The sequence below is a fragment of the Morchella importuna genome (assembly GCF_003444635.1).
Source record: "Morchella importuna strain M04M26 chromosome Unknown Morimp01GS013, whole genome shotgun sequence".
Lineage (NCBI taxonomy): Eukaryota > Fungi > Ascomycota > Pezizomycetes > Pezizales > Morchellaceae > Morchella > Morchella importuna.
Window position 1 is genome coordinate 569,593 of NW_025763410.1, and position 27,675 is coordinate 597,267.

At 48.0% G+C, this 27,675-nt stretch overlaps 4 protein-coding genes across 4 annotated transcripts; 1 reads left to right on the top strand and 3 right to left on the bottom strand.

Moving 5' to 3' along the window:
* Positions 1-222: 222 nt before the first annotated feature.
* On the bottom strand, positions 223-527 carry LAJ45_05066 (uncharacterized protein; the record flags this gene model as incomplete). Its single annotated transcript, XM_046114639.1, has 2 exons — positions 223-381; positions 441-527. 2 exons carry the CDS (start codon positions 525-527, stop codon positions 223-225), a joined length of 246 nt encoding a protein of 81 aa, XP_045972188.1.
* Positions 528-10,868: 10,341 nt separating this feature from the next.
* Positions 10,869-12,346, top strand: LAJ45_05067 (uncharacterized protein; the record flags this gene model as incomplete). The annotated part of the gene is made up of 2 exons (XM_046114640.1): positions 10,869-11,765; positions 11,840-12,346. 2 exons carry the CDS (start codon positions 10,869-10,871, stop codon positions 12,344-12,346), a joined length of 1,404 nt encoding a protein of 467 aa, XP_045972189.1.
* Positions 12,347-19,230: 6,884 nt separating this feature from the next.
* Positions 19,231-21,143, bottom strand: LAJ45_05068 (uncharacterized protein; the record flags this gene model as incomplete). The annotated part of the gene is made up of 5 exons (XM_046114641.1): positions 19,231-19,269; positions 19,335-19,759; positions 19,818-20,019; positions 20,076-20,930; positions 20,988-21,143. 5 exons carry the CDS (start codon positions 21,141-21,143, stop codon positions 19,231-19,233), a joined length of 1,677 nt encoding a protein of 558 aa, XP_045972190.1.
* Positions 21,144-25,018: 3,875 nt separating this feature from the next.
* LAJ45_05069 (uncharacterized protein) lies at positions 25,019-26,918 on the bottom strand (the record flags this gene model as incomplete). Its single annotated transcript, XM_046114642.1, has 8 exons — positions 25,019-25,244; positions 25,297-25,932; positions 25,992-26,033; positions 26,095-26,335; positions 26,386-26,438; positions 26,488-26,580; positions 26,656-26,667; positions 26,731-26,918. 8 exons carry the CDS (start codon positions 26,916-26,918, stop codon positions 25,019-25,021), a joined length of 1,491 nt encoding a protein of 496 aa, XP_045972191.1.
* Positions 26,919-27,675: the final 757 nt, after the last annotated feature.

Below are 27,675 nucleotides of genomic sequence, written 5' to 3' on the forward strand. Positions count from 1 at the left end.
ATCGTAAAAGGATATGGTAATTGGAATCACAGAATATCACTCGATAAGACGTGCGATCTACTCTAAAATAACCAATCGGGTCGATAGGTATATACGTACGTGCGTAGAAGAGGGAGGTAGGAAACAGGTGGGTGGACAATAGCTTCGATGTCGCCTAAGTACTTACTCCTCCCCATATTCATCCTCATCATCACCATCATTCGGCCGTTGTTCTCGCTTTCACTAGTTCATTTCTCCTACTAAGTAGTTACTTCCTTCACATTCTTTATAACTCGTCGGTACTATAGCCGGTGTTGAACCTGGAGACGTGGATATAAAGGGCAGCCAATACCGGTAGCTAGTGTAGTAGGCAGATGTGGTCTCGCGAGGAATATGTATGTACTACCAAGATTAGGCTAGCCAGCTGCTGAGTTCTTAGATACAGGACTATGTGGTATTACCTTTGAAACAATCGCCGTGGAGGTGGTAAGTAGCAGTGTTTGGTATGGTGTTGGTGTTGGGGCTGGGCATTTACACGGGAGCGTCATTGGGCAGCACTCGGCACCAGAAACACAACTCCTCACTCGTCGCCGAAAAAAGACAGAAATGATCTTTTATCTGGTCAAGTCAAAACTACAACCCAAGTCCTCTCTTCGTTTCTGGTATATCTCCCCTCAACATCCAAACCCCAAGTTTCTCCTCCTCCTCCTCCTCCGCCCCCAACCCATCACCCTGCACCCCCCAGCACCCCCCTCGCCACCTCCAAATACCCCTGACTCACACCGCCCACCCTCGCCTCCCCCATCCTACAAATACACACCCCCGCAACCTCCACGTCCTCGGCAAACACCCGCCCCCGCCCCCACTCCAGCGCCTCGGCCGCATCAAACGTCACCCGCTCGCCGCGCCCCCGCCCGCGCCCCCGCCCGCGGATGTACACCGTGTTCACGACAGTGGCATGCAGCAGCAGCGGCCGCGTCTCGGGCACCAGGAGCCCTGCAGCAGAGAAGAGGGAGCGGATGTGTTCCGCGAAGCGCGGGAGACGGCCGCTGGCGTCGTGCGGCGCGGTGTAGAGGACTGTGGCGCGCTGCGGGGGGCCGAGGCAGGTGAGGTTGCGGAGGGTGATTTTTAGTGGTGGCGGGGGTGGTTGGCCTTCTTCTATGGGTGCTTGGGCTACGGGGGTGGGGGCGGGGGTGGGCGTCGTGGAGCGGAGGATTGCGGGGAGGTCGAGGGATGAGAGGAATGAGGTTGCGGATTGGAGCTGCTCGGGGGTGGGGAGGGACATGACGCCGAGGGTCAGGTGCAGGGTGACTGCGGGGCGGATTGCGGCGGGGGGGAGGTGCGGGGAGAGGAGGGTGGTGAGGGTGGTGAGGGTGGTTTGGAGGGTGGGGAGTGCGGCGGGGGTGTGTAGTGGGATGCTGAGGAAGTGGGTTAGCGGCGGGCGGCGTGGGGGTGCCATGGTGGTGGACTTTTGGGGAGGGGAGGGCTGGTAGTGTGTGGATTTTGCGGGGGCGAGGTCTACGGGGAGTGGTGGTGATAAGATGATCTGATTAGATGGGCTGTCTGATTAGATTACCGCGATTAGATTGATTAGGTTGTGCGCATGTTCATACCACACTCCATACGTTGACACTAGACTATACGTCCTGGGATGAATTGTCGATTTCTGCCTAATCAAATCCCCACGGGTCCAACACAGCCACCGCGCCTACGAATGCCACTCCAGTATATATCCATAATGACGCCGGGAATCTAATATATGTATCTCTTGTGCTTGTAAGCCAAACTCTCCAGGTTTGTAAGTACTGCTGCTGCTGTTGCTACGCACAAGTACCGGTGTGTGCAGCTTATTTTTGCGCCGGCTAATTTGGTATTGCATGCGCGTTCTACATGGAGAAGTACGTACCATACATGTGGTTAGTCGGGAACATTTCTTGCCTTGATGGCGTGGTTGCATAAATAATGTTTCTTGCAGAGCGGTCATTCATCCCTTCTTGCTAGCGCCTTCTCCTGCTTGCTTAATTGTGCGTAGGCAAGAAAATGTTGGAAATGGCTGTGTCCGCAGTGAACGTAACTCTAGACCCTCATCCTACCTCTTTGTAATTGTTCCCGAGTACTAGCTGCACAGGAAGATACGAGTACATGTATACACGCGTACTCTAGCGATATAGTCCGATTTAATTAGGTATTTCCCAATATATGGACGCCTACCAACCCGATACCATCCCCCCCCCCTCTATTCAGGACTCCAAGTATAACCACACATGAAGAACCGACACAACGGGGCTGTAACGTAGGATAGGGTGGTCCTGGGTACGCGCGGGCTGGGACGGTGGGAATGAGCTTTCCTGACATGACGACACCTAGCGCCGAGTGATGTCTCATGACGTAAATTACATGACAGGGCCATGGATGGGATGAGATGATGTTATGATTGGCAAAAGCAAACACGTACAGAGCTGGATGTATTTGCTGGGCGTGGAACTTTTGTGGGTGTTAAATATGGGGGGTTGCTGTGTTCTGGTTCTAGCTAAGTAGCTGGGCGTAGATGTAGATGGTGGTTGTCGTAAGCGTACCTTTGATGGGGCTTGGGGTCGTGTGGGGATTGGTAGTGCCCGGGTTGTTGTGTCGGCGGTCTTGCGTGCGGCTGTGTATGGGGCGGGTTGGGCTTGCTTTAATTTGGTATCCCTTACGCTGTTGATTGTTTAACCAACTTGAGGCCTAGCTAGGCATGGTGGCATCAGGCGAACTTCGGGTCTGGTCAATCCCCGCACTCATCCAGAAAATCTCATACAAAGAAATGTAGTAGATATACAGCACGGGGTTATATGTAAACCTGCGAATTAAATCAAAATCCTACCAACTATGTTATAATAATTTCAATAAATTAAACAACAACAACAACAAAAAAAGATATTACAATAATCGCAGCAAGTCATTGTGATGGTGGATGATTGCTAACGATTACATTATATGTTAAACGGTTCCTTAACATGTCGTTTGGACGTGGTTCCGAGCTTGTTGTATCTGTCCTTTTGTCTTGGAGCCATTGTGTTCTCTAAACCATAGCTGTAAACAAAGAGGGAAGTTTCTCTCCCTCTTTGTGTTTCTACTCATCTGTTCATACAATACATTTCTACGTCCTTGACTCTTTACATCTCTGAGAACAAACCATACCGTATCAACACCATAGCAGTGCCCGGCCCTGACACGGGTACCGGCTCGCACTATAGTACTACTCCCCAGCCCGCCGGCGATGCTGTGTATCGACCTCTCTTCTCAGATGCAACAAAAAAGGCTCAGCACCTCTAATACGAAAGTGCAAGAACGTTGGTCTTTGTGGCGCTGCGAGTGATGAACCATGATCCTCTACGTCCGCAGCCAACTTCAGCCGACTGAGCTGGTTCGCCTTTTGCACCCGTATACAGCTAGGCGGTATTACTTCTAGTCATGATCACCGCACCGCCTTTTTGGTTCCATAAGTCTCCGTCAGATCTTACAACATAAGGCACACTCGTCTCCAAAAAGCACAATGGCAACGGTGACTCAGGAGAAGTGCAAGTGCAGTTTATGTACAAGCGGTTACACCGTGTACTGCCCCCCCGGTCTCTCTCAGTCTCGAGTGAGAGCCTGTGACTTCTATCGGTAGGGCTAGAGGAGGGCATGGGGTATCACTCGATGTTCTTGCGATCAAGATGGAAATTGGGCTTGGAAGTACCGTTGATTGGATCCGGAGTTTGGAGATATCAGTGAGTGTGCTATGATAATTCTCCGGAGAGCTGCGTCCCGAGGAGAAGGTTAACATTATAATTACATGCTAGTCGTAGTATTCTTCCAGAACACGCACCACCGCTACTCTATCGCACACACCTTCATCTCCCCCATCCTTCCCCCCATCTCCCCCAATATCTCTCAACGCCACAGCTAGTACACCAATCTTTCCCCCCAAGAAACTTATCCCACTTCAGCAGCAGCCAATTCCAACCCCAATTACAGGTAATTAGCCACCCCCAAGAATCCAAAATAACCCCCAAGCTGATCGAGTCCCAAATTCCCGCTGCCATCTCCCCCCCCCATCCCAGCCCATACCACCACCGTCAAAACCGCCGAAATTAAAAAGAGAACACTTCCAATCTTCTCTTCCCCCCCTTGCCCTGTCCATACCCACGCCCCCCAAAGATCCACCCGGCGTCACGCGATCCCGAAGCCCAGGAAATTACACCCTCTAGCTGGGGCCGGGCATGGGCATAGTGGGCGTATTGGAAAGGAAATGAAACAAAACAATCTTCTAGAATTTCGCGCAGAAGAAATTATGTGCCCGTGCGTTCACACTAGGCCTGTCCTGCTCGCGCTCCATTATTCTGCCCCTGTGTCGGTACTCTACTGTGTTGGGGTCGGTGCGGGCCCTGCATACAGAACACACAGCCAGAGATGGAATAGACACAGCCAGATTGAATAGGTAGAACACAAAACGGCTCGGCCGGCGCCCACAAACAGACAGAAACAGGGGTTGGGGTTTCCGCAAAGAAACAGCTGCTCTTGCTGCTTTCGGCTTAGAACCACAAAACTAACAATAAACAGCACCTTTCGCCGACGGAAACGCACCACCCACCAAACTATCGTGGTCCCTGGCGATCCGGAAACGAAACGAAACGGACCTGCCTTCTTCTCTGATCTCAATCGTTCATACCCTGAGCCCGAAGCCCTAAGGGGCCGGAGGGTGCACATGTCCATCACGCACCGGCTGTTACCGGCGAACAGACCACGATGTTTCCGTCCTTGTGGTTTGTGGTCCTGTTCCCGGGAACGTGTGCTGCTCTCTGCTTTAGTCCTGTCCTGCAAGAAGCACGAACGCACGTATGTAGGTACGGTACGAACGATCCATGGTAGGTCTATGGGTACTTCTACCCACCTACCAATCGATCGATTGAAAAGAGAGGTGTAAACAAAAAAAAAAAAAAAAAAACATGAAAAAACAAGCAAAAAAAACAAAACAAGTAAAACAACTTTTTTGCTGTTGCCAAAAGCAACAAGAAGCAAGCAACGACGGAGCTTATGATATCATCATTACAGGGGAAAAATCGATCATCTGGGATCTCTACCACATTTTTCCCTCGGTCGAGTCCCTGGATGGGGGGATTTGGGGGGAGGGTGTGTCCAATCTGGGTAGAGTGCGATATGGCGCCTACTCTACTCTACCGCCATAACTCGAAAAATTGGCTAGCTTCCAGAGATCAAAATTACTTGTATGGGAAACTTCTGATGCAGATCAATGCCATTCAACCAATCACTCGAGTGATAATCCCTGGCCGGAGATAGCCAATTTTTCGAGTTTTGGCGGTACTCTAACCTAACCCAGGACTGTGGAAACAGCCGATCAGATCACAGCGTTTGTCAGAGAGTAGAGTATGTAGCCTGTAGGGACAGAATAGGCGGAACGTACCGGTCGCTTGGAGTTGAAAGTTGCGCTTCTTTTCCTATGCACTCTACTGGCTGTCTGTCTGTCCAGCGTTTGGGGGGAGGCAAATATTGGGAATGCGGTCTGTGTAGAGAGAGGGTAGCTAGCTAGCTAGCTAGAGACAGCGCAGGTAGAAAATAGACTCGTAGAGTAACTAGCTGGGGGGGGCAACAACAACAACAACAACAACAGGCAACAAGAGGCAACAACAGCAACAGGCAGCAGAGCAACAGCTATGGGATCTCTAGTGCTTATTGGCTCGTGGTCAATTGCCGCTAACTTCATTACTCTACTCTATTCTATTCTAGCTATGTAGCTAGGACTGAACTGAACTGAACTGAACCTGACCTGGGAATCGATACCTTACTAGCTAGAGTAGTCTTAGTGATACCGATCATATCAGTCAGTTTTATCGCGTCGACCCGGAGATTCACACTGCACAAGCCCACAAACGTAGATATATGCTGTACAAAAATAGAGCTCCGTCCGTGTCCTCTAATGTAGAGTAGCTCTTGGTAACTCTAACTGCTCAACCGCCCAATGGAAACCGCTACATACCGTACTCAGCCCATAGCCCTATGTACTCTGAGTACCTCCAAAAGAAAAAAAAAATAAACCAGAAACACTGTCCAGCGGTCAGTCACGCCACCACACACCGCCACCTGCTGCACGCTCTCTCTCCTGCACGCTCCTCTTCACTCTGCACGCAATTCACGTACGTGCACCCTGCCCTACCGTACAGTTCCGTAGGTACTCTACCTACCAGCAACAAGCACCCACGCGCCCACCCACGCGCCCCGCCACACCACAGGCACCCACCAGCCACGCCCAAAGCAGCCTCGCCGACGCACCCTCACACCCCGTTCCGGCTGTCCGAGCGTGCCGTGTGCGGACTAGCGGTGGGGGGGGGGGGGGGGGTGCAGTTCCTTTTTTGGCTTGCTGGCTGGTATGTGCGCGTGTTTGGCCAGTTCATGATCAGTTGGTGGTTGGTTCGCGATGGTTGGTTGATGGGGTTGGCTGGCTGGCTTATCGATATGGAGGAGGAAGAGGGGGGGGGGAAGGAGGGCACTCTCGGATATGGGGAGGGGTGGATGGGTGGATGGGTGGTACGCTAGCTAGCTAGCTGGTAGAGGAGGAGAGTGGCCCGCCCGCGCAGATGGGAGATAAGGCGCGCGACGAGGACGCGGGGATGGGCTAGGGGTAGGGTTTGTAGGGTTTGGAGAGTTTAGAGGATGTTGTAGGGCACGAAGGGGTTTGTAGGGCTTGTATGGTAGAAGGTATTTGAGGGTATTCTAGGGCAGAGAGGATGGATGAATACGTGGGGATTGGAACCGGGATGGGATGGGATGGCCATTGCCATGGGGTAATGTATGTAAGTACATGTAAGTACTCTAAGTTCGTGTTTTTTTTTTTTCTTCCTGCGCTGCGTGCTCTTCACCTGCTGTATTTCTTATACCTGCCTACCGGATAACTTATGGTGAGTTGTTCGCTGGTCCTGTTGGCGGTGGGCGGTAATATACATCACATCTACGGGATACCCTTTTTTTTTTCTTTTCGATGTACTACTAGCCCCTACAGCTACAGTTGAGTGTTGCTGCTGTAGGTGAGGTGCGGCGCGGCGCGGTGGTGGTGGTGGTGGTGGTGGTGGTGGTGGCAGGTGCTGTAAGTACGGTCGGTGGTGCTGCTGCTGCTGTACCCCTCATCATCATCACCATACGTTATGTACGTGACTCGGGACGGGAGTAGGGTTGTTCAGGCTGGAGCTTCTAAACACGGGCGGGTAGTTGCGAGCAGACGACAGTGGACGCGATGCGCCCGGGGGTGGAGGGGGAGGGGGAGGGGGGGGGGGGGGGGGGAAGGAACGATGGGCGCGCGTTTGATGCAGTCTCCGATGTTCATGTTCGAGCAGCGCAGGTAGGGTAGGCGGTAGGGTGAATGAATGTTCTGCTTCTCACGGAGGAGCCGGGGTCACGCACAGGACGCGTTTGTGGGTTAGAGTAGCTGTGGTTGCTTGGGTTGGGGGGTAATGGACCCATGGGATGGGGATGGGGATGGGGATGGTGGACAGATTGGGAATGGTGGATGCTGGGGGAGGGAAACGAAACGGGGGAGTGGGTGGGTGGCGGGCATACAGGCAGATATAGATATGTATGCGGGTGGTGGGGGTAGGGGAAGGAAAGGGAAGGGGGAATTGGGTGGTAAACAACGCGCTTAGTGGTGATATACTTGGAGTGGATATACTCAATCGATAGATACATGCACGTGTGGAGATGAAAATAATTATTTTTTTCTATTTTTTTCTAGTCGCGCGACAAGAGTGATTGGAGGGGGATAAGAGGAGGAGGAGGTGGTGGTGGTGGGGGAAGAGAGGGGAGGAGAGCCAGAGGAGGAGATGAGCCCGAGAGTATGATCAGGTGTTGACGACAGCATGATTGATATTGGGGGTCTCTATGGTCTGGTCAATCGAACAATGGAGACCTCCCTACGCATCTACATGTACATCCGTGATGAACATTGTGATTGTGGACTCGCTGTGGATGGGATGGGGGGCGATGGGCGGTTTTGTTGGCTGTCGTTCAATTGATCGATTGTATGGTTGTGATGGCAGCAGGCAATACTTACAACTAACTGGTGGAGCATGAAGGAGAGGAGGAGGAGATCCAGAGTATCTAGGGCTTAAGCTTCTAGAGGGAACAATTCTACCCTTTAGGAAAGGGAAGGAGAGAGAGAGAGCAGTTCTAAACCAGTCTCGTCGATGTTCTTCACTATGATCTCAGGATGTAGTTACTGTTCATAGAAACGGAGAAGGAAAAGCTCATGCTCATGCAGTGCTTGCATCGAATAATCCCTACGGAGATATGTTCTGCGGAGATGTCAGTAGGGTTAGGTGGGTGGATTGGGTGGGTGGACAGCTCGGCTAGCTAACCAGGGAGTGGTGCAACACAAGTGGTAAAGCGTACTCTAGGGGGAGGGAAAGGAAGGAAGGGGAAGCTGGGGAGGGGTGGGTTAAAGTGTGTCTAAACATCATGTCCTACTGAGCACATATCGTTCAAGGTGTTGTTGTCGATGCGTGAAGCGATGCACAGTTCTCTCTCTCTCTCACTTTCACAGTACAGCGTACCTACATGAAGGAGGAGGACTTGGCTGTTTTGTTCCCGTGTGTTCCCAGAAGAGTTGCTTCTTCATATCCGTCTCCATCGTAGAGTTGCCTTTTTTCCCCTTCTTTTCTTTTTCTCAACGAAGGGAGAGGTAGAACGCAGATAAGTGATTGAGAGTTGTTAGAGAGTGAAAGCAAGAGTGACCACTTGTTCAACAATTCTTTTACTTTAGAGACCGATTGTTCGTTCTCTCTCTCTCCCCCACCAACCCTACTCTATCTTCTCTATCCAACCAAGAAGGACACTTGCTCTCTTGATTGCTTCATTTCTCCCCGGGAGTTCCTAGCCTTTCACCACTAGTAACTCGACTACTCCCCACTTCGTTCCATTAACCTACTACCGGCACCCCACTTTCTTCGCTTCTTCCATCATCCCTTCTATCTACTTATCTCGGCCTCATTTCCCACTCGTTCAACCCTTTCACTTCTTATCCATTCCAACCCCCCGCCATATACTATTATCTTAGTTATTGCCTCCTGTTCTCATATATCCAGGGCTGGGCCAAGGAAATTAAAAAAAGGCGAGACCAAGAATTTTCAAGAACAAGAACAGGGCCGCTTTCTTGCTGTTAATTCTTTTTAATTATTTTTGTTGTGGTGTGGAGATAAAGTTGTTGAGAAAAGAGAAAGAGAAAGAGAACAGGGCTGTGTTTATCTATCAGTCAATAGGACCACAGGAACAGGAGCTCAACTGACCTCTTACCGCTACACACGGCAACCAACTAGCAAGTCAAGAGGTGAGCTCTTTTTTTTTTTTTACCCTCTCTTCTTAACCCAAAAGAGAGAGAGCCCTGAGGAGAACCAACAACGACCCCATTAGAGGAAAGAAACATGATTTGTGTTTTTTTTTTTGCTCTTTTCTATATACCTCTTTCTTCTCCTCTTCTTCATGTTCCGCTTTCTTCCGTGATCAGAACTTTCTAGCTGGTATCTTGCTAACGCAGCGGTACTTTGATGGTTTTCAGAGCTTTCGTGGAATTGATTTTCTCACCTCATCTCATCGCGACTCGTTGTTACAGAAGATCCAAGCTGCATCGTCTCATGGGTCTTTCAGCTGGTAATTATCTGAGCCCCCTCCACCCCCCCCCCCCTTCCCTTCTTCTTCCCCGCCCTTCTATGAGTCCATGACCATTCTCCACTCGGGAATCAAATCAAACACACACCCCGTAATTACACCTTGCTAACTAAGCAATTTCTATTGTTTGATTTTTACAGCCTCATTTCAGCTTCTCTTTTAAGGAACATTTTATTTTATTTGGGGGCATAGGCTTCTTTCACTTCTTAGTAGGAAAGCCACAGGTACTCCCTCGAATCAGCATTCTTCTGTGCAGGCAAATACCTAGTTTTATTTCATTCAGCCCACCTACCTTTTCGGGCACCGCCGCGCGGGGGAAAAAGAAAATTATTAAGGGGTGGGGAAACAAGAGCTATCCACTGGAATTTTTTTTTTTTTTAATATTTTTGGGAGAGGGGTGCTATTTTTCTCTGAGTGCTCTGAGCATTTTCTCGGTTGTGTGTGTGTTTCCTCCGTGTGTGAGTGTGTGAGCTTGTGTGTGAGTGTTTGTTATTGTTTGTTGAGAAAGCGGCAGCAAGTAACAGCAAGCAAGAGCAGTGCAAGCAAGCAAGCAAGCAAGCAGAAAGATCAAGAACGTTTGGTGGTTGTTGCGAAAGCAGCAGAAAAAGGGAAAGTGTCGACGAGTGTTTTGGTCGTCTCGGTTCGTCGGTCGCATTGAGCAAAAACCGGATCGGCAGCTGCACCGCACGGAGGACGTATCCGGGATCTGAAAATCTGAGGGGTGCCTTTGCTGCTTTCTTGGATTTCTCTTGGCTCATTGAGATCACTTGAAAGGTACAGTGAGCAGCCACAGCAATTTGCTGCGACCGCCCGCTTGGTTCGTCATTTACTACACTTTACTATTATTTCCCTTGGGGGCCTCGTTCCCTCTTCTCCCCGTCGTCTGCCCTGCTTGCTCCGCCTTTATTGTCGTCGTCAGTCAGCCAGGCTTCTTCAGTCAGTTCAGTCAGTCGGTCGCTTTCGAGGTTCTTGGTATTCATACAAACTCTGGGGCTCTCCTCCCCCTTCTGTCTACCTACATTATATTATCTGTGTGATTCCTTTATATTGTCGAAAACCTCCAACACCTTCAACAACCCCCACACAACAGCAGCAGCAGCACCACTACAACAGCAACAGCAACAACTACCCCAGCTGGAGCAGTCTGTAACAACAACAACAACAACAACTATATTCACAACAACCCTTCAACAATAACTATGTCGTCGTCTACTGTTCCTTCACATCAGTACCACCCCCCACGGCATCCGCACGCCATCTCGCCCACAACTGCGAAACCTCCTATAACCCCTCCGTCGTTTGCGACCGGTTACGTCTACCCCTCATCTGCTGTTCCCACAACAGCAGCTTATCGCTCGACTGGCCCACCTTCGATTATCTCAACATCATCCTCGCCCTCACCTCGCCTCAACCCTGGACTAGCTGCCGCCCGTCACGTCTCAAAGGCAGCCTCAAGACTGAAGCGCAGCCGATCAGACAATGCAAAAAAATCGACAGAGCAGCTGGCAGACGATGTTATCGACGAAGGGTTCTTCTCGGGCCCCGGCTCACCGCCTCTGGAGCAGTACTACCCCCACCATTCGGCAACCTCAGCTCACAAGGCACGTGGCAAGATAAAGCCACTGCTCAAGAAGGTCAGTGGCTCGTCGCGTGGGAACTCGCTGGATCTGTCAAGGTCGGATGGGGGGCTCCCAGGTGGCGTCGGATTGGGAATCTTTGACAACGCAGGCGACTCAAGCGGGGTTGACGAGGATTCGCCCTACTCCAACCGTCACAGACGCAACTTTTCCGGCACTAGCGGCAACTCGCCGTTGCTTGTTAATGCACCCTTTGCACACCCTAAGCGACAGGTCCCCCGTCGCGGTGCATACACGCCAGAGGTTTCACACTACAACACATCCAACGAGTCGAGCGACGAGTCTGATGATGAGAGCATAACCCGCCGCAACGTTCTGCAGGGAAGTGGTGGGGGCAGTAGGTCGATCAAGGCAGGTTTACAGCTGAACACGGGCGGACGCAGCACTCCAATGCTGCCCACTAGCAGCTTGACTGATCTGCACAATCGACGTATCAGCACTAGCACCCTGACTACACCTGTCTCTCCCGTCTCGCCATTGGAGCTTCCCCCATCAGATCATCGACCCTCGAGTCGGTCGTTACAATCCCCCAGCAACCATCGCCAACCGGCAGCAGAGCTCCTTCATTGATGAGGTCTCGCATCGGCCGCACATCATCCGAGACAACTCGCCGTGCAGTGCGCGATCCGTCACCGGGATTTGCAGCATCAGTTACAGCAGCCCGTCTGGCTTGGGAGGCCAAGGAGGAGAAGAAGGAGGAGAAGAGGGAACGCAAGCGTAGGCGTTCAGAGGCAAAGGGAGAGGAGAGATCACGTGCTACTTCTAGGTGTTCAGGCCGTGAAAGGGGCAACTCGGACGGCAGCAAGGGGACGGTCTGGGACGACGACGAATTGCCAAACAGCTTCCCCGAGAAGGTGCTTGAGGAGGACTGCACGGAGGAGCGTGGGAGGCCAAGAGTTCAGGGTGCGGGGACCGGGACAGGGGGGAAGAGGTGGAGTGTCGGGAAGGAGAGGAGGCCCGGTTTCAAGAAGCGGTGGCTGGGCTTCGTGGTGTGGGTCAGGATTGGCATGGTGCGGATGGGCAGGCGGCTAGGCTTCTAGACAACTGAAGCTTGGCTCGGAGGGTGGTGGAAGCTTTTTTTCTTTTCTTTTTTGTTTAAACCTCTACTTTCTTTTGTGAATATATACGATTTCTACGGAGACATGTCTACGGCGGACAATAGACTACTACACAGAAAAACAACAACAACCGGCGAAAGAAAAACGACCTCGAAAACAGAAAAAAAATTCAGAGAAAAAACATCATTTATGGGTTTTAAGGAATTTCCTTTGTCAACTTTTTTTTGTGCTATTTTTTTTAGTTCCCTTTTTTTTTCATTTTCTTTCTATGTTTATTCTTTCATTTTTTTTTGGTTTGATCTCGGGATTGGATTGGTCGGGGTTTTGCTTTTTTATTTTCTGACGCATTTTCTGCATGTGGTCGGCTTGCTATCCTTTTTTTTTTATTGGCTTCTTTTCATTCGTTACCGGGGGTCGGTTTGATTTTTTAAATTTTTTTGTTGTTCATGGGGGTTATTTCTATTTTATTTTATGAGCGATGCTTTTTCTTTGTTCATTTTATCTTGGGAGGGGGTTTTTTTTTTTTTTAATTTCCTTTGTAGTGTTTTTTTTCTCCTTATTTTTCCTTTTTTCCTTCTCTCCCCAAGGTTACTGTTTCTGCATCACGGATTCCAAGAGGACCGGAGGGATGCAGGCAGCGAGGGGATCGAGTATTAGATTGTGAAGATACATTTCCGTGTTTTCTTTTCTTTTCTTGGCTTTGCTTTACTTTGCTCTCTGGGAGTTGGGTTGTTGGTCGATATCATCTGTTTTAGGAAAATTGGCATATTTGTCGGTTATCAGATAGATAGACTACATTGGGGGGAGAGAGAGAGAGAGAGAGAGGACAGACAGAGAAAAGAGCTGGGGGGAGGTTGTATATGCTTTTCATGGATGAATTGAATCACGGAAAAAAAATTCAAATTGAAACCAAAATATCCTACACAGTACTGTACTGCAAGTAACAAGTAACAAAAAAAAATGATATGATACGTATATAGAGCACATACAATATATATGAAAAAAATACAAAGAAATCACAATAACGACCAGCCCCCAGGGGGGGAAAAAATGACGATATAACTGTTTTTCATTTGGGGCTACATGTACACTTGCAGCTGATCGAACGGGGGGGGAGAGAGAGTCGAAAAAAATAGAGGTTGAGTGAGGTGTCAATGAGCGATATGCACGCTATCTCCCAACAGGAGAATTAGACTCGCGATGAAGGCAGGGCCATCCGATCAGTCTGTGCTCAGGTGAACTGAAGCTAACTTCCTTGATCTGGCCTCGAGCACGATCATATGCACAACAACAACGACAGCGATAGCGACAGCAACAACAAAATCCCCAACCTCCATCATCATCACCACCACCAAGCGAGGGGAGGTGGTTTTTTTTGGGATGAAAAACCACCTATTTCTGGGTCTGACACCCCCCCCCCCCCCCCTTCGTGTCTCTGAACGAGTGGAGGAGCGTGGTTTGTGGGTACCGAGTGATGAATCATGAAGAAGGGCTGGCTAGCTGTACGTACTGTCTAGGTAGTTATTATTATTATACGAAGAGAGAGGAGAAGAAAAAAAATGTCATATTTTTTTTCAGGGCGTGCAGCTGTCATTTGCCTCATGAGCGTTTCGAACTGGATAAGGGGGATACCCTGAGTTTAAAATGTAGTCAGGCAGCTTGGATGATGTAGTTCATGTATGTACATGTGTACATAGCTCAGTAGTTCGGTGGTGGATCGGTTGAGGCTCTTCAGGCTGTACGCCTAGGTCTAGACTCTTCTGGAATGAGTGAGTGGCATGCCTCATTGTAACCCAAGGCATTTCATCATTCTGATGAAAGAAAGTGACAACCTCTCACAAGTGGGAGGGTTGAGAGGCTGCAGGTTCGAGGCGGACTGAGTTTTTCAGGGTTGCGTTGGGGATAATGAAGTGTTCATTCTGTAACTCTGCCCCCAGCTCGCTGGAAATTTTTAAGGTTCGTTAAGCACGAGAATTATAAAAAGGTATCAACTGGGTTGAATCTTCGGAGATTTTTTTTCGTAATCTTCCTGTGTTATGTTAGTGTGTGTGTGCGTGTTATGCTGGGTACATGTAGTTGGGTGCGGGTGAGAGAATCAGGTATAACCTCAACTGTGGGGCTGTACATCTCTGTCTGCCCGGCCTTCGATCATTGACCCCCCCTTCCACTCCTTCCATATGTGCATAACCGCGACCGTTGCGCGCGCCCATTTTTTTCCTCATTTTTTTTTTAGTCTTTCTCCCCAAACAGCACACGCTAGTAGTTACCTAGGTAGCAGGTTTTTTTTTTTATCTGAGACGTCCCCAATGAGCTCATGATCAATCAGCCCTGATGCCTATCACGTGCTGATGATGCGGCTCTGGGCTATGTTGTTGTGTGCCCGCCCCTCACTCACCGTACTTTTGAACGCGTCATGCCGCCGTCAAGAACGTACCCCCTCTTTTCTGTACTGCGGGGGAGTCTCCGTGTGTGTGAAGAACGTTTTGGTCGGTCGGTCAGCGATCATAACCCAGTATGTGTGGCTTAGACATATGAGGGTGTGGGTGGCTCTGAATATCAGCAACGCCACAACAGCCTTGTGTGCCATGCCATGGCATCGGGTGCTGCGAGATTGCCGAGGTGTGGTTTGAAATTGAAGAAGGTGTGGTGGGTTGTGTTTCGAAGTTCGTCCGATCAGCACGATGAGGCTCTGTGTGGTGGGGGAGGGAGGGAGAACACGAGGCGGGGTTGAGGGGGCGGGAGATGCCATGGGTTGGATGGATGATCAGAGGAGGTGGCCTTTTAGACTGGGCTGCATGGGGCTTTTCGAGTTTCATCTTCGCCGGTACTTTTTTTCTTTTCTTCTTTGGTCGGGGTAGTCTTTGCAGGCTGCTGAAGAACACCCTGCTGAGTGCCTACATATACATAGCCGGTCTCATAACTGCTCTAATACACCTGTGTTAGAGTATGCACAGTAAGAGAAAGTATGTATGTGGAGTATGGTGGCTACGAACCGGCTTATTATGGGCCGTTCGTCATGTCCGTCCCCGCGTTTACAGTAGAACGCCGTAAAGAAGAAGAAATTTCTGGCCTACTTATCGCAGCAGCGTATTTTACCGCATCAATCAATCGCGTCCGCGTGTTTTTAAGGAGTAAGCATGGTATGCAGCTATGCGCCCCACAAAGATTTTTTCTTCTGGGCGGGTGTAACTGCGCATGTTGAGTGTTGAATAGGTGCAAAATTATCCCCTCTATGATCGAATAGGAACTAGAAAAACTAACAGCGGCAGCAGTAGGCCTCTGCCTATCTACTCTACCCTCATCTAGCAAATGTTATCTGTTAATCATTGGGATTAGTGGTTGATTTACACCAGGGCTTTCTGAGCCGGTACCCGGTACTCTACTGTTAACCTGGGATTGTGGTGTTGTCTAACCAAAGTGCTTTAGTTGACGGCGTGGCAAGCTTCAGCTGGCAGATAGTAGGTTGGATAGTTGGGGGGGTTTCAGAATATTGGATGCGGAGGAGATCGATCAGAGGCGTTATTTAGAACCAGCCCGGATGGCTGGAAATTTTCTCGGTATGCCGCACGGTAATCAGTAATCGCCGGCGGCGCGGGATCGGCAGCATGGAGGGTTTAAAAGTTTCGGGAATGGGACGGGAAGGCCTGTACTGTTCCAAAGAAGTAATGTGGCTTCTACTGGATCGTCCTGCCTGAAGCGGGAGTGATGCTCTTAGCATTCCTGACCGATAACTACACGTCGCCCTTTAGAAAAGGCTGGGATAGTCGCATATAGTTAGCAGTCTGATAGGCAGGAGGCTTATAATTAATTATTACGGCGGTAATCACCAATATTCTTTATTTATCTCTGCTAATAATATATCGCTTGATCCAATGCCTAAATGAGTGATGCAAGCAGCAGTTTAGTTTCACGCACGGTAAATGTACTCACCAATTATCACTCGTTATTGGGAAACGGCGACTTACCTTACCGTCGAAACGCATACAATTTTGAGCCTTATTCAGTCGGCTTATCCAGATCGTAGTACAAAAATCCTTTTTTAAGCCTTATTTCATCCTTAAAACATGCTTAAATAATACTTATTTGAACCTTATTGGATTCATAAGGCTATTATGAGCCTACGATCTGGATAAGCCGACTGAATAAGGCTCAAAATTGTATGCGTTTCGACGGTAAGGTACCTATTCTTTTTTTTTTTTTTTGTTTAATTCATTAATTGCATGCGACTTACCTATTCCAAATAGCAGTCACTAGCATCAATCCATCCGGATCCGAGTCAATTAACCTCAGGGTGGGGAAAGAGATTGTACTGCAAGTTCCTTCCTGTCCCCGGGCAACTGCTTGTGGGGGCGGGATGAAGAGGTTTCATTATGAAACCATTTGTTGATCAAAAACACAAGCATCTGCTTCCACAAGTGCACAACGCGTATGCTTAGACTTAATATCTCATCTGGCTGCAAATCTCCACGCCCCGCATCGAGTATGATCAACAAGGCAGATCCTCTCGATTAGAGGATACTTGCAGGGCAGAAGTGTGGTATTAGATATCTGGGTAGATTTGATGGTACTGTATGTTGTGCCACTCAACCCAAATTAATAACTCATCACGTTTCAGCTCCACCTAAGCATGTGGTAGAAGTGACAGGGGCGGGAGTCTTTTGTGTTTGGTTACATCGCACGTTGCGTTTTGTTGTATGTACGTGTCGAATTCTTGGCTCCGTCTTTCATAAGTTATCACTCGGTACAGACTATTGTGCCGTGGCTTCGATCTGTTGGCATATCGCCACGCGCCATATCAACAATCAAGAATAAGAGTTGTGCAACAACATAGAAATAAAATAAATGTATAACTCTTGGAAAAATCCGGTGTTCGGTTACAGCGTAGTTTATCTCATCATGGGGTGATGATGTAAGTTTAACTAGCGATGGATGATACAAGACTTGGGCAGGTCTTACTATCTGAGATCCCGACTTTAAGATCCAGCACCCGCGATCAGTATTTCAAAATATCGAGCCTTCCTATTCAGAGAGAATAACTCACATTGGCATATGAATCCTGTGCTTCACCTTCCTCCCATCAATCTGGTCGACGCTTCTGGCATTCTTGTGATAAAATAGGAACAGAGTAAGAAAGAATAGGTGTCTAAGTAGTCGAATAACCCTCCATGCGAGTCAATAATACAAGAGAGAGGATTACTAGTGTGTTTCACTTATCGAGCCTTATCTCTAGACTTGTCGCGTTAAGTTTGCCTGATCTTGTCTTGCCCAGATCCTAGTTTCATCCACCCAAAGTTTCAAGACATCGTCTCGAGATGACCTACCTCGTGTCCATCGACTTTCAAGTGCCGGTACCGAGAAGACCAGATCTTCGATTTGAAAAGCCGATGTATCTGTACGATTGCTGTCATGGTAAGTTATTGTGGCTTGATATCCTCGAGGCCTTGTCTTTTACAGTTGGTTTCAGTGTAGATGTTCTCAAAACAGGGTTGAAGGAGATGATGTAGTGGAGAAAGGGGACGATGGTGTTGACGAGATGGCCTTCGGGGTTCTATATACGGTAGCATTAATGACGATGACACCGAACGTTGTCTTTTAGAGACCGTCCCTCACGGCGCCCTCCACGTGTCGTCTACAATGGAATCTCTTAGCGTACCGAAAATTACTGGGGGGTCGGAACAAGAGAAATCATAATGTATATGTATTTACATGTGTTATAGCTCGCTTGGTTTTGGTAATGAAAACTTGATGTGTATTCTGTTTCTGGACCCGCTACATGCATTTGTATCTAGAGCATATACCTACAATGTAAGTACTTATCCAGAGACTGGTTCACAAGGAACATATCTATCGTTACGGCGCACTAGATTCCTTTATCCGCTATAAACACAGTACCAAAAAGCGATTATATTCGGCGCTTTATTCAGTAGAATATCGTGAGATTGCGGGCCGGGTGGGAGAAGCGGGCCGAAGCAGCAACTCCTCCCACGGCCGATGTTACAGCTTGCAGACACTATCGATCAACCGGTCAACGTCGAGGCGAGAATAAATCTGCCATACATTCAAACAGCCCCCTATATAAAGTTCCCCCAAACTCTAGGTATCCCGTATTTAGCGAGTGAGCCCCACCGCTCATATTGAGAAAAACATAAATTATCGCTCATACATATATCGGCCGTTTTCTCGGGTTTCTCAGGAAACAGGACTCGGTGACAGTTACTTAGCCAGGATAAAGCCCAATTCAGAGGATTTACGTAGCTCTATACAAATGCACCCTCTCCTACCATGATATCGCGACCTAGTGTGTGAGAATAAGTAATTAAGTAAGCGTAGTGACCTTAGATCGAGTGATAATATGTGATGGAACGGCATGAAGATTTCGTCATGAGATCTCACTCGGTTTTTGGATTTGACTAAGGGTTTGATGATTAATTAATTCATTAAGTATATATAATCTAAAGGGTAATAAATGGTTGATCGGTTGATAATCTGTTTGTTATATTATTCAAGGGTCTAGCGAGGTTTCTCAAGGCTGGATCTCGAGTTAAAGTCATATGAGTGGTGTAAGAACCCAGAATATTGGTTCCCATTCCATCATATTCGTACTGGCTGTAGATCTTAAGTTAGAGCTCTTCATGTAATTGTCACGCAACGCAGCCTTTTCCAGGGTTTATTTGTAAAGTAATATATATTTCTAAAACCACATGTTTATTACAGCTTTTTCTAAATTGGATGAACATTAATAATATGAGAAGGCGTCGAGCCAAGTCTGGAAAATAATCATAAACATAAACGACGAGGAAACATCTATATAGGAGATCGCTCTATAACCGTTACCAAGCCCGCCAAACAATTTAATCGAGAGCAGCTTAACCAACATGTCCAGCCTCCAAGAACAATTTCTCTCTCTGTACACCACACATTGATTAGCACAAATCCAAACCTGATGCAAATTAAAGCTGATAATACATACCGGCATAAAGATCGACCCTACAGTCACCACAGCCCCCGCCACAATAACCAAGATGTAAGTCTTGCCCATCGCATCTATAATAGCATGAAGCACCTCGCCCCTCTTGCTCTCATCTAAACTTTCAAAGAATGCACTACCAGCCCCAGCAATGGCACCCTTGACTGTATCTCTCGGTACCCCCGGTAGGATCTCTGCCATACCTTTAAATGCCTCATTCAGGAACACCGACCCTGAGATTGCAAGCGCTATCACGATACCGAATGACTGTGCAAGGGATATGAAGCCGACGGTGAGCGGCACTTCATTGGGTTCTACTTTGGCCTGCGCGACGGAGAAACTAGCTTGAATAAAGCAGCCGGCGCCGAAGCCGATAAGGATAGTGTACCCATAGATTTCAGCAGTGCTGGTGGACTCGGAGACGACGACTGTAGGTTGAATGTTAGTGGGAAATAGAGAGAGGGAGCGGATAGAGGAAGGACTTACACATGAGGGCACCACCGATAACGACGCCAATGCCGCCGATGAGGTACCAGGGCATGTAGTACCCCGTTTTTGTCATCCCGGCACCGTTGACGATGCAGAAGAATACGAGGATCAAAATGAACGGGAGGAGACGCACTGCCGCGTCAAGGGGACTGTCGCCCCTTACGAATTGGAAGAAGAGTGGGATGTAGTATGTTGGAATCTATCACGTACCGTTAGAACGAACTCGGAGAAAAGCAGGGTCAATGATCGGCTTACAAAGATTGCAGTTCCAGCAGAAGCCATCATGGCAAACAAGAGACACATGAATGGCCTGGTTACAAACTGCACCGGGAACACCCTATCCTCTACAGTCGTAAACACACATAGTGTTTGCGTGATAGCAAACACAACAATCAACACACCACCGACAACAAACAATGCTATAATTTGACCACTATCCCAATCATACACTGTTCCGCCAAAGTTAACAGCCATGATGATACAGCACAGCCAGCCAATATTGAGAATAATGCCCAAGAAATCAAGTTTCTTGACACGGTCCATAACCGTGACCTGAGGGTGTGGGTCGATGCCTGGAAGAAGCATAAAATAGACGGGTGCAAAGGCGGCACCGATAAGGAGGTTGATGTAAAACGCCCATCTCCATGTCGCTGAGCTCTCTGCAAAAGCACCACCAACAACCGGGCCGAGGACAGTGCCAATACCCCACATAAGCCCTGTGAGACCGATATAGGTCGGCCTTTCGTGGACAGTAGTCGTGATGGTTAGGAGCGTTAATGTCCCAAGGTACATACCCGAACCGCCAACCCCGGCAATGGCTCTTCCAATAATTAGGGCGTTCATGTTGGGTGCACCACCACACAGGGCGCTGCCTCCCTCAAAGACAATAACGGAGCCGATGTAAAGCCATTTTGGATTGAAGGTGCCGTAGGCCTTGGACCAGGTGAGGATTGTAGAGCAACCAGCGAGGATGAAGGCGATACCCAGCCAGCTGAGCTTTTCAATCTCACCGAAGCGAGCAATAACTGAGGCTTGGATATCGGCGACTACGGTATTGTCGAGGGCGAAGAGAAAGGTCGAAGAGAGAACGGAAAGAACCAAGAGGAACCACTAGAGAATTCAAAGTTAGTATTAGACTCTCGAGGAAATGATACGTTTCTGCCGTACCTTTACTCCAGTTACAGTGCGAACTGGTGCCGGTGCTTCGATTTTGATGACACTTTCAGTGGTAGATGTTGCTGAGGACTCGATATCAGTAGGAGGCACGGACAATCGACCCGATGAGGGTGCCTTTTCGCCCAATTCGGGCGATAAGGTAGACATTTTGGTAGACTGGTGAAGTCGATGTTTTGTGGAATTAAGGTGGTATTTCTGTGAAGGCTTTGTGAATATATGCCTAGCTGTAATCTCTGGAGTGATGATCTGATGGATTCAGAGGCTTCAGAAACAGAGAGGGAGCCCGATATTTGTACTATTCATTACGCACAATGATTACCAAGTTGATATAGACGTACTGGCACATGATTAATCAGACGGATTAGGATCCTCAGAAAACCGGGGCTAGGATTATAGTACTAACTCACCAATTAGAGGTAGGTTGTAGTGTTGAACATAGTAGTAATGACTACTACATGCAAAATAAACTCCCCCAATTGCGTCAAGTGTAATATACGAGAGACATATTGACCCATAAGCTCGTACTGTAAGAGCTAGTTCTCATTTAGGTGGGTATTTCCAGCAGGAAATGGTAGGAGAATTTTTATTGCCCTTAATCCCGCAAAACCCGATCAGATATGCACCAAGAGAGGCTCAAATTAAGAAATTTTGGTGCGATAATTGGCGTATCGAAGAAAACAAAAAAAAAAAATCATCTTTTTGGGGAACAAAGAACTGGAATTGCAGCGGAGTGATTAATAATTTAATGAATACGATATGAGTTGACTAGCAGCCGCAGTCCAATGCAGCCCAGTAGATGGATTAATATGTAATGTAGCCTTGCAGAGGGAATTCACCTAGGATCTTTCTGTGGATAACCAAATGTTGATTATGAATCGGGCCCGTATGCGTATTCTTTCATTGCTTGTTTCTCTTCATAGGTTCCACAAAGAGAGTGTCTCAAATGGGATGTATGACTCGCGAGATACTCTATCTACACCTACACACATGGCCATCGGGTCAACTTCATTCCACCCGCCCAAACCAACGGCGAGTTATATCGCCGATTAACACTTTTCATCGTTAATTCCGTTATCTGCCAGGCTGAAGTCGGGGCGTGAAGGATCAAGTCTTGGAAGGAATGTCGATGTAGTCATTTTACCGATTGGCGTGCAATACTTCCCACGCAGACCCTTGAGTACCTATGTAACCCGGTCACCTTCCTGGCTACAATGATGTCGCAAGGCTTATAAGATTTAAGCATGAATGCATGCCTGACTGTAGCCGTTAGTAATGGCGGAGGATAGTTATACCGCTTTGGGTGGTTGAGACTCTCTTGGCGAGCCTATGCTAACGTCTGGTTGGCTTGAGTTAATCTGGTTTACAACCGACAAACGCACTAGGAGTAAAGACGGAGAATCTTATGCCCGGTTGGGTGGCCGTGCTAACCAGACCATGATCATGCAGGGCCCGTAAGGACTGTTACCGATAAACTCCCTTCATTCTAGAATCAATCAATACTGTGGGGCTGCCCGTATGCGAAGAATTTTATTTATTCGCTGCATGCTAAGATAATATTGGTAGTTTGGCTATCGTGTAGTATGCCTGTAGCCCCAGACCAGGCTTTGGTGAATAACGAACGGCGATGAAAGCCTAAGCAAAGATTTGTTAATAGGATAACAACAAATCAAACAATGGTCAATGCATGGAAGACGAGATCAAGAGATAACCGACTAGAGGATAAAAGCGAGAGCTGATCATATTACCGGCCAGATATTGAAAGTGTCCCCAAATAGGGATAGATTGCACCCAAGGTGTACATATCATTGATAAGATTGGTGAGATTTATTTTAAGCCACTTACACTCGGGAAAATACGGCATCAGCCACAACCGTCGAGTTACACGTTACGTGCAATTTTTACCTCTGTCATTGTAAGCCGATTCGACAAATAAAGGTCAAAAGTGAAAGTGCAAGACCTTCGAAAATGAGTACAAACATTCGATATTCCAAATAACTTAACTTTCGACCTCATACTCACTTATGTAAGTGTTTGCATAAATCCTTCCGTCTTGATTGGCCTTTCGGAAAGAAAAAAAATCCACGGTCCAGGTTAACGGCAAAATCTCCTTACAATACCACATTCCAGTTCATTGCGATCTACTTAACGCAGGGCAAGTGTCGTGTTTCTGGTGCCATAGCATGTATCTAGTACAACGAAGCACTAAAGCCCGGTGACTCTGATCATCCCTGCAACTCCCAGTAAATAAAATACCAATGAAACAATCTCGATCGTTGCGTAAGCCAGCTTTACTCCTAATAGAATGAGAATAAGCAGACTGTAAGTCTAGACGTGGCCTGTGATTGGCATGGACTGGGAGATTAAGTTGTGAGCCGAGGGAGATTAAGTGGTCAGCCGCCTAACTAGATAAGGATATTTGACAGCTCCATGGGCGGTTGTTTCGTTAAAGTTATTGGGCCAATGCATGCATGGCGTGCGGCGTGGTTTATGAATTGAGTGCTGAGCATTCCTGGGTATGTAGCTAGCGACGATTCTTCTACCCATATAGTCTCCCCCTCAATTGGTACCTTATATCTTGTTTTTAATAGGGCCATTTACCCTCACCGGAGCTCAATGGAATGCTCCAACGCATCGAGAACCGATAGAATGCAAGATGATCTACTGAGGCTGAACCCCCGACTCGGGTACTTTACGGGGATATCATAGCGTGTCATTCCAAGGCATATATGTGCATGTGCTGTCAACCCTGTGCTTGGCGTCCCACCAGTGGGTAGCAATTAACCTCGAGTTTTTGGTATGGAGCGTATAAAGGTCTTGTAGGCAGCATGCCAAATTTTCAGACTGCTGAAGGACTTGGTACCGAAGCTCACAAGACCGCCGCTCTAGTGAATCGGGATGTTCCTGGTAAGCTGGGGGTACCGGCCGTTCATGTTACTGGAAGTCTGGAACTTCCATCAATCACACATCTCTGGGTCGGTAAGATTCCGGAAGATGTAGTCCGTTACCTCCGAGTAAAACTGAGGCTTACTATATTAGATATCAGGCTATATCTCGATATCTATAGATTAGCATGAAATGAATTCAGTATATATCAAATTCAAATTGGTGGATCGTATACATTCGTACCCTATTTGGGAGATCTGATGATACCAGCTCTCGCCCTTTGCTTTGTGTGATATTGTAGTCTATACCTCCTTATTCTCTAGTTGATATCGGGCGGCTGTTAGATAGGAGTAGAAGTCGGCAAGAGACAACACCTAGGTCTCGCGGTATGAGTATTCAAAGCTTCACGAGGTTGGGACCATTCATCGTCGCCAAACCACCGCACATGTAGTACACTCAACGGGAGTGCGTATGTACATAATGTACATCCAGTCTCGTGCCCGGCCCGTGTCTCTGCACGAAGTGCGAAAACAAAAACAGTCCGAGAACAAGACTAACGTACATCGTACATGTACGTACATGATGTAGTGCGGTTGAGGTTGATGGGGAAATAAGGTTTCTGGCCTGTCTTGGCACCAGTTACTCAACTATCATTTTCGGACACTGCACCACAATGGCCAGTACGTACATGTAGTGTTAGCACCGGGTGATCTTAGAAGGTTCAGATTCGGATCTAAGGGGTAAGAGTACATGTCGTTTCTGTGAGATATTGCCTTTTCTTCTTTTTGTGTATAAACCGGCAACTAAATATTACTACATATACAAACGGCATGTTACTCAAGGTGCTGTTAGACATCTTAGTTCGTCGTCCAACCAGTTTCGCAGTTTCTATAACTACGGAATATATTGAGCTGCACGCCTATCCACTCAGATGTCCGTGTCTAGGTGTTAGACATGTTTCACCCAGGGAATGAATATATGCATATTTCTAGGTTAGGTTTATTGCGTCAACGCCACTACATACATATAATCATGATCATACCAGCATGCAAATATCTTTACATGATTCATACTAACTTGCTATTAGTTCTGCGCAAGCCCGGCCAGAGGCACCCCTAAGAACTTTTGCCCGACGCAAATTATTCAATATACCTAAACTCGGGATGTCTATACCCTAAGCCCCTCGCCTCTTCCTCGGTCAATCCCTGCAGCCGGTAGTCTCTGCCTCCCCTATTCCTCAGGCTGTTTTCCCACCTGATGTACAGGACTGCACAGATACTTATTGTCGCGGCAATAGCCTGGGCACCAAGGTTGATCGAGTGCCCCTTGATGTAGTTTGGCCCGTCTGAGGGGATGTAGGTCCATCTATCAGACATTGATTAGCACAGCAAAGGAGCTGAGGGAGAAGATAACATACGTTGCGAGAATAGCGCCCGCTGTCCCCACTGAGACCACATATCCTCCCGTGACCGCCCTGACCGAGGGCCCAGCGGCATTGTTCAAGCTCCAACTTAGAAACCCAGGACCAAGCGGGAAAGCACCACTTGCAGCAAAGAAGACAGCCATGTACTTGATATTCGGGCTGTCCACCGTGACCAACACAGCATACCCAATGATGGTCAACAAACTGCAAAAGCACAGATAGATACCTCTCCTGCGGTGCTTATCAGATAACCAAGCGATAAAGATAGAGAAGCAGCATGCAACCGCATACGGCGGCACAGTAAGCAGCTGCGCACGGGTGCTGGTCCAGCCAAGGGCTCTAAGGATGGTGGGGAGGAAGAGGGAGAAGGATTGTACGGTGACATTGATGAAGAAGAAGCCGAAGGCGCAGAAGAGGTTGTTGATGTTCAGGAGGGCGCGCTTGATGTGGTGGAGGGAGGTGGCCTCGGGGGCGGACTCTTTGTGGTCATGCGCGATGCGGAGAGTGGCAATGTGGGTTTGACGAGGGGTGAGAAATTTGCAAGCGGCTGGGGAAGAAGGCATGAGGAAGTAACCCATGATGGCGACGCAAACGGTGATCAGGCCTTCGAAGAAGAAGATGTTACGCCAGCTGAGATAGGTTGGATTAGCGTTGCATTGGGAGGGCTGGTTTGATATTGATAGTCATACCTGTGAATAGGGTCGCTATTTACCCCCCATGTGGGAATCTTTCTAAAGACATATATTGATCAGCATCTCTCACGGAGTATCTAAGAATACTGTTCTAACTCACGATAAACCTGTCGCCAATAGTCCACCAAAAGCGCCCGCCAAGGAAGAGGCAGACACAAAGATCCCAATTCTGAACAGTAGTTCATGACGCTTATAAAAGCAACTCAGCAGAAACGCAATACCAGGCATAGTACCGCCTTCCGCAATACCAAGGAATGCACGTGCGGTACATAGCCCAGCAAAGGATTGCACGAACGCAGTGCAGAGAGAAATTATACCAAAAGCGAAGATCAAAAACGGAACTAGAGATATATTCAGCGTGGTTGTTAAGAACGACAAATGTAAAACTCACTGTAAAATTTAGGGCCAATATGTTTTAGAAGGATATTGCTTGGAATTTCCACTCTGACCGCATGTTAGATTGAGTTTTCAATTGAAGGGGCTGGGGCCATACATGAGATAGAAGATGTAGAAGATTGTCAATGCCCAATTGAACTTCAACCCTTCAAGTCCCACATCATCCTGCATCCCTTGGATTCGAGCATTTCTAAGAGCAAGATCAGCGTCGTCGCGTTAGTCACGAGCGTAAATCAACCACGTTACTTAGCAAAAGCAAACATACCCAATATTCGATCTAGCGATCACAACCAGTCAGCGATTGAAGTTCCGTTATAACAAGCCGCTGCTAAGGACTTACCTATCAATGAAGCAAAGTAGATATAGCAATGTCACCAATGGCACAATTCTTATATCTAACGCCCTCACTAACGCCTTTTCCTCCTCTGGCGTCCAGTCCTCTTCTTCAAGATCCCAATTTGTCGCGATGGGCTTTTTTATGGACCCTTCAAACTGCTCTGCTCTAGCTTTCTCTGTATCGTGAGACATGATGGACAGTTGCAATGTTGGGTGTCTAAGGTTGTCTTGGATAGGTGGTTGGTGATGTAAAGTAGGTATAGATGTTCAAAAAGTAGCTTCTAAAAAAGTGATACCCCCTTACCTCGGCTACCGCTGGGCTGTTCAAAGTGTTCGAGATACAAGGACTCCCTTTGATGAGCTCAGCTTTATCAATATTATTTCTGCACTCTTTGATAGAAGATCGCTGCCAACAAATCACAGGCCAGATCCTTGCTGGCATCCAACACTTCGGGGGAGATTTCCCAGGCAGGTGGGTTTTGCGGGGTAGATAGCGAGGGAGGGTTTTTCTTTTTTCCACACTAGGGATATAAGCCTTGCAGAGAGTAGCGGATAAGACTATTACCGCTACCGCTCGGGTATCTAGCTCAGTTATGAGGTTAATATATGCATATTGTACCCGTACATATTGAAGTTTAGATTGGTGCATGATGTTATTATGTCTGCTCGGCAAGGCCCGAAACAAAAATTCAAGAATCATTATTGCAAAGTGAGGTTAGCTGGTTTATAGATCAGTACCTGAAGCTCTAATTGTGGTCGTAAGGTACTTGCATTCTGCTCACCATAAGCGAGGTGGTGAATATCAGGGTCTTGGCAGGAACTTGTTGAGTGCCAGTGCGTGGGCATCGAATCTTGGCACAAATTAGGTGATGTAAATAAGTACTGATAAGCAATAATGATAAGTTGATATTGCAGAATGGTTGAAACATCTGAATGTTAAACACCCCAA